Source organism: Lynx rufus, unplaced genomic scaffold, assembly GCF_022079265.1.
Source record: "Lynx rufus isolate CCGP_SWC_20201006 ecotype Redwood Valley unplaced genomic scaffold, mLynRuf1.p SCAF_8, whole genome shotgun sequence".
Lineage (NCBI taxonomy): Eukaryota > Metazoa > Chordata > Mammalia > Carnivora > Felidae > Lynx > Lynx rufus.
Window position 1 is genome coordinate 10,625,251 of NW_025814896.1, and position 13,593 is coordinate 10,638,843.

Here is a 13,593-nt window from a genome sequence, read left to right on the forward strand (position 1 = left end):
AAACATTGGAACCACCTTAAAGCAGGCCTCTCCTCCTGCCACCTGTTTTTCTCCACGGGTTTGGTTTTGCCCAGCGTAGCCACTTTCTGAAACAATAGACCTGGTGTGGGAGTCTCTCTAGCTCGGGCTTCCCTCTGGGAAAGGTCAGACTCCAGGCTGGGCTGGGGCATGACTAAGTCTCTGCGGACCTTTGCCCTCGGTGACTCACGTCCACAGTGGCCTCGGCCCCCTGGGCTGGATCCCACCGCTTAGGCACAGCTGGCTGGGACGCAAAACTTGCCTCCAAAGCCAGAGGCCGGGTCGCTGCCCCAAAGCCCCGCTAGAGACCGAGCAAACAGTCTCGCTTTCGGTCCCTTGCATGTCAGGACAGGCTTTGGGGTGAAAGAATCCTGTATCCTGCGGTTCATTCAGTGGAAGCCTTTGAAAGACGACACAGACAAGGGAGTTTTCTAGCTCCCTTAGGTCCAAGCTTTTCCACCATCAGAAATGGTCCTCGATGCCAGTAGACCTGTGTGTGAATTGCAGTCAGCAGGCTGGAGTCTCCCCCTGCACCCCGACCCCTGCCCCCCCTGCAAGAAAGTTCACGGTATCTTGTGGTAATTAACACCCTTTCGTATTTTTTTTTCTACATTTTTGGTTTCACGCTCTTTTTACAAAATAAAAATTGTTTATGTTTAAAGTCTAGGCAGGCCAGATCTTCCAGCGGACTTGGCCCGAAGCCTGGATAGGCCCCATATTTTGTGCTTGGGACTCAGTTTCCCCATCTTTAAAATGGGGTTTGTGTCAGGTCTTTCAGCAGCGAAAGGGGATCAAGGATCTCCAAGTGTCAGGCACATAGTAGGTGCTCAGAAAGTGTCACCTGACCTTGCACGTGCCCCCTGGGAGCTCAATTGACTGCACGTGAAGCCAGGACGGCAGGGCTGTGTTGGTTTCTCGTCTTGAGAGTAAGAGTCGTTGGGGGGCACAGGTGAGTTTCTCCTCTTGCCCCCCAGGCCATCCGACACCTGCTGTCGTGGCCTCACGGAGGAGCTGGGGGGAGCTTGACTGATGGCCGCTCCCTGCCCCCGTCTGCCAGAGCTCGTGGGTGGGGGGCTGAGTCCCAGACCCCCACTTCCTGGTTCCCAGGGCACGGGGCTGGATACAGCTCATCGCTGAGAAGAGGCGCCCTGCAGTCCAGCCTCTGTGGCAAACGACCCAGCAGTGCCACTCCCCAGGTATTTACCGAACACCCTACTGTGCGCAGGTTCTGCTCCAGCCCTGGGGATGCACGACAGATGAGGTCCCTGCTCTCAGGGGGCAGACAGTCCCAAACTTGTTTATGAGGGGGGGAAGGTGCTCTGAAGACAGCGCCACCAGGCCATAGGAGCGAGGCGGAGGGCTCAGACGGGGATACATGGAGGAGGCTCAGTTAAATTCAGATCTCAGTCAACACATTTCTTTAGTATGAGCATGTCCCCTGCAGTGGCACAGGGCTTGGCAATACTTGTAGTAAAAGAGCATCAGCTGTCTGCTGGAAATCGAATTGAACCGGACGTCCTACATTTTTATCTGTTAAATCTGGGAACCCTGGGGGGTGTGATCAGGGAAGCCTTCCCTGAGGAGGTGGCTTTGAGCAGAGGCCTCGAGCAGAAAAGAGGGAGCTGCACCGACCTATTGGAAGAGGGTCTCAGGCAGAAATAGCCGCCCAGTGCCGTAGTCCCAGCCTGGGGATGAGCCTGGGGTGTTTGAGGAAATGAAAGCAGGCCAGGCTGCGGGTGCAGCCTGAGAGCAGGGGGGAGTCTGACACCGACCGAGCCTGGAGAGGTCTCTGGGGCGGGGCGGGTGGGGGGAGACGTGGCTAGATCATGCCAGGGTTTGTAGGCATGGAGGAGGATTTTGGATTTAAAAAATTTTTTTTAATGTTTATTTATTTTTGAGACAGAGAGAGACAGAGCATGAACGGGGGAGGGTCACAGAGAGAGGGAGACACAGAATCTGAAACAGGCTCCAGGCTCTGAGCTGTCAGCACAGAGCCCGACGCGGGGCTCGAACCCACCGACCGCGAGATCGTGACCTGAGCCGAAGTCGGACGCTTAACCGACCAAGCCACCCAGGCGCCCCTGGATTTTATTACAACATAAAAACCGGTAGCTCTTGTCCTAAGCAGGGGAGGGACGTGATCTAATTTAGCTCGTTAAGATGGTTCTGGCCATCTGGAAGAATGCATGGACTCAGGGGTTGGGGGGCGCAAGCAGAAGGTGCTGTGAGCCCCCAGTGAAGTTGTCCGGGGGGGTCGGGGGGACGGAGGGGCTGAGCCCGCCGAAGAGGTGATGGGACATCAGGAGAAGCAGGATGCTGGGAATCAACGCATTTCCTCTCCACCCCCCCCCCCCCCCGCAGATGCATTTGGGCAGCCGCACCATTGCGGGTGGGCGACATCCTAAGCTGTGGGACACTCCTGATCCCCAGCCCCCATCTGCTCGGCTCGTTCAGCCCCCACACCCAGGGAGCACACATTTTTGTGCTCGTTCGCAGTCGTGAAAAGAGCAGGGCCAGGACTGGGAAGCATCACGCGTGGTTTCCTAACACAAACTGACACTTTGATTTCCTCCACATTTGCCTCGAGCCCAGTGGAGTGCTCACGGCCTGAGTGAGGACGGATTCGCTTTTTTCCTTCTGAAAGCTCCCTTCTTTCTCCTTCGAGTGCTGACAGGAGCCCGTGGCTCTTCCGGGCTGACTGCTAAGACGCCGGCCCAGACCCGATGCCAGCCGTCCAGCTTCCTGGCACTTTGGGCCCGGGAGCCATCTGCAAAGCGGACATTAAACCACCTGCAAGGTGGTGGCCGCCGGTCCACGGATGCGCTGGCTACCGGGTCCTGTGCCTCTACCACGCAGGCTGACCCGTCGATTGAACCAGGCACCCCCTCCGCCCCGTGTTTGTTTAGTTCTTGCAGAGTCTTGCTAAGTCTTCTTTAGACCTAACCCCTTTGCCCAAAGAACCTGGCCCTCTTTGCTCTTCCCCTCTGAGTAAGACTTGGAAGGGCCCTTTTCGTGCTGGCTGCCAGTCCCTGTTAATTTAGGACGGGGAAGTTTGCCCAGACATCTGCGCAAGGGACCGGAGTCCTCACTTCGTCTCGGCCCGGAGCAGCAGAAGCGACCTTGGTCATCTAGGGCCTCTTCTGTTCTGGGCAGGGTTTCCCAGGGTCCCAGACCTGGGGTCTGGGTCAGGGGGGTGGATTGGAGAGCATCTGGTGTCTCCTAGGTCTGACTCTGGGGACAAAGAATTGGCCGATCATCTTGACCCGAGTGCTCTGGTTGCGTGGGATTCCGTGTCTGCGCTGTTATTCCGGGTGCCTCCCCTCCCCCCACCACTCAGTTCACGAAAAGGATTCTTCGCAAAGGGCTTGGCGATCGCTTTGGGGGGTCTTTTCGCTGGAGAGGCCAGCGGTGTGGCTGTGGGCCAAGCCCTAGGGAATCCTGAGGTCGCTCTGTGCATTTATTCCGCTGGTGTTTACCGAGCGCTCATGGCGGGCCGGACGTGGCAGTGCTGGGACGGAGCAGAGAACAAGACAGGTGTGTGGTACCCCTCCCGGAAGCCCACGGCCTAGCAGGGGAGAGAGAGAGAACCAACAGGCTGAGAAAATGAGGTCAGAGGATGGGAGGCGGGAGCAGAAAATGAAAGAGGGTGGGGACAGGTCCAGGGGGAGCTCCTGAGCGGGGCCGGAAAGCTGGGAAGAAGTGGTCTGAGTGAGGCCCGCAGGAGAGCGAGTGTGGTTGTTGGGGGGGGCCGGGGGGGTGGGGGGGATGGAGAAGGCCAGTGGGCCTGGAGGGAAGCTGAGGAAGGGGCAGGGTCCCTGTCCCAGGAGAGGTGAAGAACCATGGGTCCTCCCTTCTGAGCTCTCGTGGGCCTATGGGGAGCAGGGAGGCATGCGTGGCTCATGTCACGGTCCCAGCAACCTGCTCAGGGCCTGCCCCGCGGTAGGAGCTCGCTCATTGTTAGTGGTCCATGCCTGGCTTCCGTCTGAGACGGTGGCCCCAGAGGGCTCCTGGGAGACAGGCTGGTCAACATACAGTTGCCATATACTTGTCCATAAGAGAAAAGCTCTATCTTATGAAATACTGAAAAATGCACGCAGTGTATTTCCACCCCGTTCTTTGAATGGCGTTCTAGAAGACGTGCGTGTCTCAGCTTGTCCATCCGGTCTGGTCTCAGGGGTGTAACCGCGTGGGCAGTGTGGGGCACGCATTCTCTGCTCTCTAGTACTTAATGATTCCTGCTTTTTAACGTAACAGGGGCACGCTTCCAGGGCAGAGGATATGATCATGCTTATTCTGAGTGCCGCCCGGTGTTCCTATACCTAATCTACCCGATACCCCACCCCCCCAGGATGGAGGGCCCATAATTGCTTCAGCCCCCTACCAACGAATACTTTCTGTGGCCATTTTATTTCTTCACAATGAGAGTTGTGATGCAATACAATGACACAACGAACCGGGACACCCACCAGAACCCTTGGGTCAAGATGATCAGCCGATTCTTCCTCCCCAGGGTCAGACCTAGGAGACCCCAAATTCTAAAATAATAATGATGGCAATCCTCACTATGGGCTGAGCATTTTGCTAAGGACTTTACATAGAATCTGTTTGAATTTTTGCCAAGTCTTTGAAGCTGGTAAATGAGCTTTCCCTGTGCTTAGGAGGAAACTGAGGCACAGAGAGGTCAAGCTACCACTCCAGAGGCCACGCAGCGAGGAAATAGCAATGATTGAACTTGAACCTGGAGAGAGTGAGCTCAGGCCGAGAGAGCCCTGCCAGCATTTACTGTGTGTTCCTCTGCCTCCTGGGAGCTCAATTCAGAGGATGGGATTAGAGTGTCCTCTTGGTGAAACCTCAGGACTTGTGTGCTAGGGGACTCGGGGGTGGGGGGAAGGAAAGATGAGCCCAGGGAAGTGGTCTTGAGGTGTTTTGCAAATCACACCCTTCCCGTAGAGACCAGCTCCCTTGAGCGTGCCTTCTACGTGCTACCTAAAATTGAGGACAGCAGGGTCAGCTTCCAGTTCCAGACGTGTTGGGGACACGTCTGTTCAGAGCCCAGGGTAGATCCCACTTGAGATGCACAACCAGGCTGGACTCCCGAAGCTGCCCTCTGATGCCCAAAAGGAAGAGGCCAGGCCCCTGGGTTTGGCTCATGATTCAGGTTTTGGTTTCTCACTTCTGGGAGCTCTCTGCCCTTTTAAAATTTAGGTAATGGTGAAAAGACCCATCTGAGAGGCAAGAAGTCAGGCATCACGCACACCCGCTTTCTGTAACAGGCACTGTCCCTTTGTGAATTCCCTCCACCCATGCCCGCAGGCAAGAATATTTATAATTTATAATGACAAGCCGAGAAATGTGTATTATTTTCTGGTTAAAATACGCTTGTGGTCCCCCCCCCCCATAATACATTGTGTAGAACATATGCACGCAGTGACAAGACAGTATTTAAATAATACGTTGCCACCGGCCATAATAATCATGCTCACCAATGTCTGTTGAACACTTATTCTGTGCTGTGTGTCTGTCTAGGAACAAACCAATGAGGTATAGGTACTGTGATTGTCCCCATATTTTGGATAAGAGGCAGAGAGAGGTAGAGTGTCTTATCCAAGCCCACATAGCTAATTGGGCCACTGGGCCCGCAGGGTATTAGGTTAAAAAACCTCTAATTAGGTGCTGCCACGTCAAAAGGAGATTTCCCCTAAAAATGCAAGAATTGCTAGCTGGGTCTGTCTGCCCTGGAGTTCACGGTTTGCAGGAATAAAGGGGACAGCACCGTGGTGCCACAGAGGACTGTGTTTTGGCCACAGAAGGTGTCCGGGATGGCTCGGGTTACAGCGGACGTGTAGCTGAAGGTTTGACAGGAAACACTGGAGTGAGCAGGCTTTTCTCCCGACCTGCCGCCCAGAGCCAGGCTGCATGGGGCCTGCCCAGGCCAGGGGTGAGGACACAGGCCATCTTGCTGCAGAAGCCTCCGAGGGCAAGTGCTGCCTGGCGGGTCCTGTTTGCCCTGGCCGGAGCGCAGGAAGGTGGTTGGAAGGACGGAGGGTTTTTGAGCGAGTGGCCGTATAGGGACATCCCTCCGCGGCCCAGCTTGTGGACACACAGGGGCTCTCCTGGACACGTGGTTGTGATTCTGAAGAGAAGAGAAGGTCAAGTCTTTGGAGCAAGGGGCCTGGGGCCCGGGGGGAGGGAAAGCCAGGTGTTTTCCTGTCCTGACAGCCAGGGGGCCCTTGCTCTGGGTGGGTGAGGGGGTACGGCAGCAGAGAAAGGCACTGACCTATCTTGGGCGATGGTGTTTTCTGGACAAAATGTGCAGTCTTGGGGGAGAACCTCAGATACAGCGCAGTGGAGGGGCTTCTGCAGAAAGCTGACGTCCTCCTCCCCATGGTGTGGGAGGCGGCTCCTGTCCCCCTCAGAGGCCCTCAGGGTGGGGGCATAGAAGGTAAAGGAGAGGTGGGGGGTGGGGAGCCGGGAGGAGGCCCTGTCTGAAGAGGCCACACCCTGCGTGGGTGCCCAGGACGCCCAGGATGGTCAGATCTTCTGAATTTTTTTTTTTTTACAAGAGCAAAGTCTGCATTTTTAGGTGAAATCTCATTTTGAATTTTTTCTTAACGTTCGTTTGTTTTTGAGAGAGAGAAAGAGAGCGGGGGAGGGGCAGAGAGAGAGAGAGAAGAAGACAGAATCGGAAGCAGGCTCCAGGCTCCGAGTTGTCAGCACTGAGCCCGACGCGGGGCTCGAACTCCCGGACCGCAAAACCATGACCTGAGCTGCAGTCGGATGCTCAACCACCTGAGCCACCCAGGCGCCCCTGAGGTCTCAGTTTGAAATGGCAGCAGCTAATTAAAAAAACTCGAAGCCACCGGACAGGTCGCAAAACAGGCCTGGTCTCTAGGGTGAGGCCAACGATTCTTTAAAAAATACAGAAATTGTGGTAAAAATATGTGTTATCCTAATATTGATGATTGTAGCCATTTGTAAGCATATAATTCAGTGGCATTAAATACATTCAGTATATTGTACCATCACCACTCACGGTCACCACTACCAATTTTCAGAACATTCTGGAATTTCGAAACAGAAACTCTGTACCCGTTAAGTAATAACCGCCCCCTTCCCCCTGAGCCTCTGGAGACCTGCCTTCTGCTCTCTGTCTCTATGAATCTGCCTATTCTGTGTACTTGGTGCAAGTGGGATTATATCACTTGTCCTTCTGGGTTGGGCCTGTGTCACTTAGCATTATGTGTCCGGGGTCTGTCCGCGTCATTGCGTGTGCCGGAATTCGCTTCCTTTCCGAGGCTGGGTGCCGTTCCGCTGGACGTATATACCCCACCCCGTTCAGCCATGCATCTGTCGAGGGACCTCTGCCTTCTCGGAAGAGGCGTTCTGCCCCAGCACATACTGGATAGTGATTGTAATTTATGGCACTCTCTTAATTCCGGCTGTGCTGACAGATGGCTGAGCACGGGGGTATGGGATGAGGAGGGCGCGCCATCTGAGGTTGTCCTGGAGAGGGAATGGGGGAGGCGGGTGCACGGTCTCATGGTGACAGAGCGGGCGAGGGTTGCCTGGGGTGCCATGGGGGCTGTGGCTTGGCTTTCCTGGGAGGGACTGCAGCCGATTCTGGAGACATGAGCCCCCTGGAACGCCTGCCCAGTGTCCTTCACTGTCCTGGCAGAGAAGTTGCTTGGGCACAGGGATCTGAAACCACACCACGTCGACGGGGTAAGGAGCACTGGTTCTAAGGGTCAGCTGCTTGGGCTCAAATCTGGCTTCCCCAACCGGTAGCTGTGCCTCCTTGGGCCACTGCTTTTGCCTGAACCCCAGACCTGCGGCATGGGGTTGCTGTATGCGTTAGACAAGTCCATACCTGCGAGGTGTTTTGACGGGGTGCTTTGCATGTAGATTGTGCTCGTAACCAAGAGCTGCCACTTCTCCCGGGGGCGGGGTGGTCAAAGTGGTGCCTGGAGAGGCCGAAGCAGGTTGTGCAGGACCCTCAAGGCTGCTGCGCTTGCTCAGACCGTATCTGGAGGCCCAGGGGGAGCAGAGGGGGGCAGGGTTTGAGAAGATGGGCCTGAACCTTTGTGGTGGACGTGACCCTAGAAAGATCTTACCTACATAGGACCCTCCGTCGGCCTCCCAGGAAGCTGGTCACCCTGTCTCGCTTGGTAACCTGGGGCTTTTCTACTCGACCGCATCTCTCTCATTGCACTGCCCCTGTTGCTTGAAGACTCTGATTTAGTGACTGCCCACCTCCTGCCTTTGGACAAACCCCCGTTCCTTCCCTGGGCCTCACTTTCCCCATCTGATGGTGTGGGGCTGGCTAATTTCTAAGGGTAGTTCCAAGCACCTGCGCCCTGGAGCGGGGCCTGGGTGGCTCAGTCGGCCGAGCGTCCAACTCCGGCTCACGTGATGATCCCACGGTTTGTGAGTTCGAGCCCCGCGTCGGGATCTGTGCTGACAGCTCGGAGCCCGGAGGCTGCTTCGGATTCTGTGTCTCCCTCTCTCTGCGTCCCTCCCCTGCTCATGCTCCGTCTCTGTCTCTCGAGAATGAATAAATGTTAAGGTAAAAAAAAGACTAAAAAAAAAAAAACCAGCCAACCAAGTACCTGTGCACTGGAATTCTATGGCTGTTAGTTGGTGGAGTTTTCCTTATTAGGTATACCCACCAGAGATGGGGGAAAGGCTCCCTCTTGTTCCTCTTGGGTCCCTGGCCCAGGAGAAGAGACCCTACGAGAACCCCCTGCCTGGTGACGTGCTTTCACTGCGCTGCCATTTGGTGCTTTGCCCTTCACTTGCTGGCGTGAGTGGGGAAGAGAGCTGGCTTGCCAGGCCCAGCTTAGTGCATCCTGCTCACTCTTCCAACTACTTCTCCCTTTCCTCCCAATTATGAGACTCCTGAAAATGGTCCTTCCTTTTCAAAGTGGGTCAGAGTCATGCAGGGAAATGAGATTATTGGTGATAGAACTCAACTCAGCCAACGAGAGGCTAGAGCATCAACACATTATTGTTCGTTTCCTCCGTTAGTTTATTACTTAATCCTCTGACTTTGAGCTCACATCGCAGTTAGTAAACAAGAACGTTCTTTTTTTAAAAATGTTTATTTATTTTTGAAAGAGAGGGAGAGAGAGAGGGAGAGAGGGAGAGAGGGGGGAGAGAATCCCAAGCAGGCTTTGTGCTGTCGGCTCAGAGCCCCAGCAGGGCTCGATCTCACGAACGGTGGGATCGTGACCTGATCCTAAATCAAGAGTCGGGCACTTAACTGCCTGAGCCCCCCGGGTGCCCCAAGAATGCACTTTTGACAAGGACCATGCCCCATTTATAACCACTGCTGGGAGGGACATAGTTCTCTGGTGGATGATCTTTGACCTGTCTTTGCTAAAGGGATAAGAATTTTTTTCTGTCTAGTCCTCTCCCGGGCTTTTCACCAGGAAAGTGCCCTGTCTTGATGACCTAACTTCAAATTCCTTGACATCCGTCCATCTGTCCTTTCTTGCTTTCTTTTGAGCGGTGGCTGATGCTAGCCGCCGCCACTTTGGAATGCTCAGACGTGAGATGTTCATGGGCACTGCGATGTCTCGGGTGTTGGGGAGACGGCAGCAACTCTAACTTGGTCCCTCCCGTCATGGTGGGAGTTGGCACGTTGATTGCCTCTTCCTGTTCCCTTTTTGACATAAACCCATGTCTCCCTTAATCATTTCAGGAGTTGCATCTACTAGAACCGTAAGGTCAAGACTTGTAGACTTCATGGTTACAGAAGGCTCCAGCTAGTTCGTTGTCTACATGTTGTTAAGATTATCTACATTGCGTCGGCTTAGGTAGCAATCACAGGACCTTATTAATTAGTATTTTGGGAAATATGTTCTATACGAGGAAGTTCAAATAATGCTTAGAAACCACATTTCTTTGGGCAAACCTTGAGAGCCGAGACATTATGGATTCAAATCTAACCTGTCACAGAAGATGTTAACAGTTGTGCTTAAAACAGGGGAGAGGGCTTCCGTGGCCAAGTGTCGGGACGTGGTACTTACTCCAGCCCACCTCGGAGAGTTACACTGCACACGAGCAGATTAAAGGCTCTGAGAAGTCCTGCAGTAAAGAAACCCATTTGACATTGACTCAGCATTTTCCAAATGCTTATTACCTTTAGAATTTGTTTCTGGTCCTCATAAACCCATTTAATATTCTTCAGAGCCAGCGTTCCACAAAACACCCTGGAAACACTTGTGGAAATGATTTGTTTCCGTCGAAAACTGCCCAATGGCCAATGTAGGTGGTCAGAAAAAGAAATCTGTTATTTGCGAATGCAGAGTTTTGTTTGGCCCAAGTTGTTGGCCCCAAACTGGGGAGCTAGTCTTCTTCTCCAGGGAAAGAGAGCTCACTCCTGAGAAAGACCTCTCATCGATGATTATAATGAGTCACGTTGAAATGTAGGCTGTTGACTGCAGAGTGGGGGGGGGGGTTGGGCTCCTGTCCCCCCTGTCCAAGGTTTCTCAAGCCAGGACATTGTTTGAGACAGAATATGCAAGCCACCTGTGTTCCCAGACGATCAAGAAGGCATGTCTGGGGCAGTCAGTGTTCTGTAATGGGGCCCCTGTGACAGTCTTGGCGTGTGGGACATTTTGGAAAGATAATGTATAACAGCACTATCTCTGTTTTAAAGAAAGATATATAGACATTCAAACACAGGGAAAATAACGGCACTGGGATGATGGGCGATTTCCGTTCTTTTCCTTGTTTTCTACTGTTGCCCAGTTTTCTACTGTCAGCATGCATTCCATTTGGAAAAAGAAACATACGCACATGTACATAAGCCACGTATGTTCAAATAGACATGCCTACCGCAAACACACGGACGTCCCTTGCTGAAATGATGTAACACGTAAACCAAGATAAATATAAGGCGTGATGAGTTTTGGTCTTAAATCTTTGGCTTCTAGTAGTTCCTTCAAAGTGTGTCTTTTTGAACTCTTTCCAGATGGGCAGCAAATTTGGGAAATGGAAGCCACGGTGGATAAAGACAAGAGCCAGCCTGTAAGCACATGGATGAGACGACTGAACACCCTGTGTTCCCTCCCGCCTCCCTCGTGCTCTCTTTCCTTCTTTCTCTTCCCCCTCCCTCATCAAAGCTCTGGACCTAACGGGCACTCAGTAGGTACTGAATTGAGAAACAAATCGAGCAATATATCAAGCACCAGACCCCCTGATTTGTAACTGTGACATCACAATGCACTTGGATACAGTAAGTGGCAACCCTTTCTTTGCTGCAGCTAAAGAGTCCAGTTCCCCTTAAATAGTGTTTCGCCTGCAAACGTACAGAGTGTCTTGACTCCTTTAAGATGGGCTGGCTTGATGTGCTTGGGGCCTTGTGTAGGAATTTAGACACTGTTGCAGTTAACGGTGGCTCCTTCCTTCCAGAACATGCTTTTTGTTGAGATCCCTGAATATCGAAACAAGCACATCCGTGCATCGGTGAAGGTCAACTTCTACGTCATCAATGGGAAAAGAAAACGGAGTCAACCTCAGCACTTTACTTACCACCCAGGTAAGGAATCTTCTCCGAAGGCCCCTTTGGTGGTGAAAGGCAGCACGGGCGTGCGGTAAGGACACACGAGGTCTGCTTTCAGCTGGTTGACCTTGGGCAGGTGGCTCAACCTCTCTGAGCCTCCATTTCCTCATCTGTCAAGTGGCACCTTCCTTATAAGATTTACAGAAGTCAAATGCACGTGAAGCGCTCAGCACGGCGCACGGTAAGCGGGTATGAATGACCTTAACAGATGTTACTGTGAATATTTTTCTTTGGGAGGGCAGAGTAGGAGAGAGGCACGTGAGGACTTGTTCAACGGAAGGGTGCAAAGCTGGCGCCCCTGTCCGTGTCTTAGATCTGATCACGATTGGGTAAGCCAACGTGGCCGGAAACCTGCAGACTCTTGACAGTAGGTGATCACCCGTGGCCACCTAGAGCTCCTGGGTGGACAGCCGGCCAGGACGTCTCATTCCCACAAAGCACCACTGTCAGAAGACGAGTGACAAGGGCCATGTTGCATTCATTCATTTGTCCAGAAAATATCCAAGGGCCCCACACTGCGGTTGGCTTGGAGACACCGTCGTGAACAAAACGTAAAAATCCCCACCCTCGTCGGAGCTCGTGTTCAAATGGGGGATTCCGATAAAGGATAATACTGATCACAGGAGATTCAGAGAGTGGGTCATACGGATATTATTGACACGGCAGATTATAACCAGGGCTGCAGAAATGGCCTGCATGCCTCCCAAGGCTGCCCCAGACCTATGAGCCACCGTTCCGGGATTGGGAGCGTGTAATCTGAGACTGTCGCCCAGGGTATAAGTTCCATCCTGTGGCAGTTTCACACGGAGCCTCTGGGCTGCTGGAAGCATCAGACCAAGGGGGCTGTCCCAGCAGCCCAGGCTTGGCGGGGCTTGGCTTCGGTGGAGCGTGTCCACCGGTTTCCATGGCCCCTTTGGCCATTGGACCGTCCCCGGACTGACGTGACATGCAGCCAGTGACGGTGGCCTTCAGGGCCCCCAAACTGGGGGGGGGGGATCTCTGGGGAGGTTCTAGACCTCAGTTCAATGATCCTTGTTGGCAGAGAGGTTTTCCGTTGTGTTCTGCGGCCTTCCCACCTCGTGCTTGTGGTCAGGAGGCCTCCCTGGGCCTGGCGTTGGCACCCGCCTGTCCGAGCATGGCCTGAGTGAGAATTCAGTCCCCCAGGTCGTCCAGGGGCTGAAGCGCACGTCTTCGAAGGGCACCTTGGGAGACGATTCCTGGTTTGCTGCCGTTTGCTCTAGCTCCAGAACCTCCTTGCTGCCCTGCTCCCTGACACCTGGCGGGTCCCCCCCTTGATGACAGTCCTGTCACCACTTCATTCGATCCAGGGAGGGGACTGGTTCCTCAGCTCCTGGGGCTGGCAATGCTTTAGTAAAGGATTCTGGAGAAGCACAAGTTCCGGTGACCACCCTAGGGAGGGAGAGGGACAGGAACTGCCACAATACCAATGGTGGTAAGACGATAATAGCGACAACAGTAAGCCTTGAGCACCTACTGTATACCGGCCACTGTGCTAAGTACTTTGCACACGTCTCAGTTCACCTTCCCCACAACCCCATGGGGTAGGTATGCTGGTTACTGTGACCGATGGGGAAACTCAGGCTCAGGCCAGCAGGTTTCCTTTCCCCCAGAATACTACAGAACTGAGGAGGTGGACCCCACCCCACTGTCCAGTCATTCCTGTTTCCAGAAAATATCTGAGTGTCGGTGGAGCGCAAGGCATCGTTTTCGGTGCTAGGGACGCAGCATTGAACAAAGCAGACCAAAAAAATCCTCCGTTTGGGGAGCTGACAGTCTGAAGTGGGGGTGGTTCAGCTAACGATGGCACATGAAAGACACAGAGTATTCCAGGTGATACACGTTTCCGAGGACGACAAGCAGGGAAAGGCGGTGTGAACTGCGAGGGAAGGTGGAGGAGGGGGCTGGAGGGGACTGTAACGTTAAGCCTTCGTCCCTGAGCTCTGCCCCGGGGAAGAGCCTGCAAACACCCCGGGGCTGAGACGCACCTG

The 13,593-nt window shown here is 53.7% G+C and overlaps 1 protein-coding gene across 6 annotated transcripts in view; it reads left to right on the forward strand.

The window, feature by feature from the left end:
* Positions 1–13,593, forward strand: part of NFATC2 (nuclear factor of activated T cells 2) — a 140,197-nt gene that overhangs the window by 84,200 nt on the left and 42,404 nt on the right. For all 6 annotated transcript variants that reach the window (XM_047067602.1, XM_047067603.1, XM_047067601.1 and 3 more), the window contains exons 7-8: positions 10,994–11,049; positions 11,434–11,560. In XM_047067602.1, coding sequence (XP_046923558.1) covers positions 10,994–11,049; positions 11,434–11,560 — 183 coding nt within the window. The remainder of the gene's footprint in view (positions 1–10,993; positions 11,050–11,433; positions 11,561–13,593) is intronic.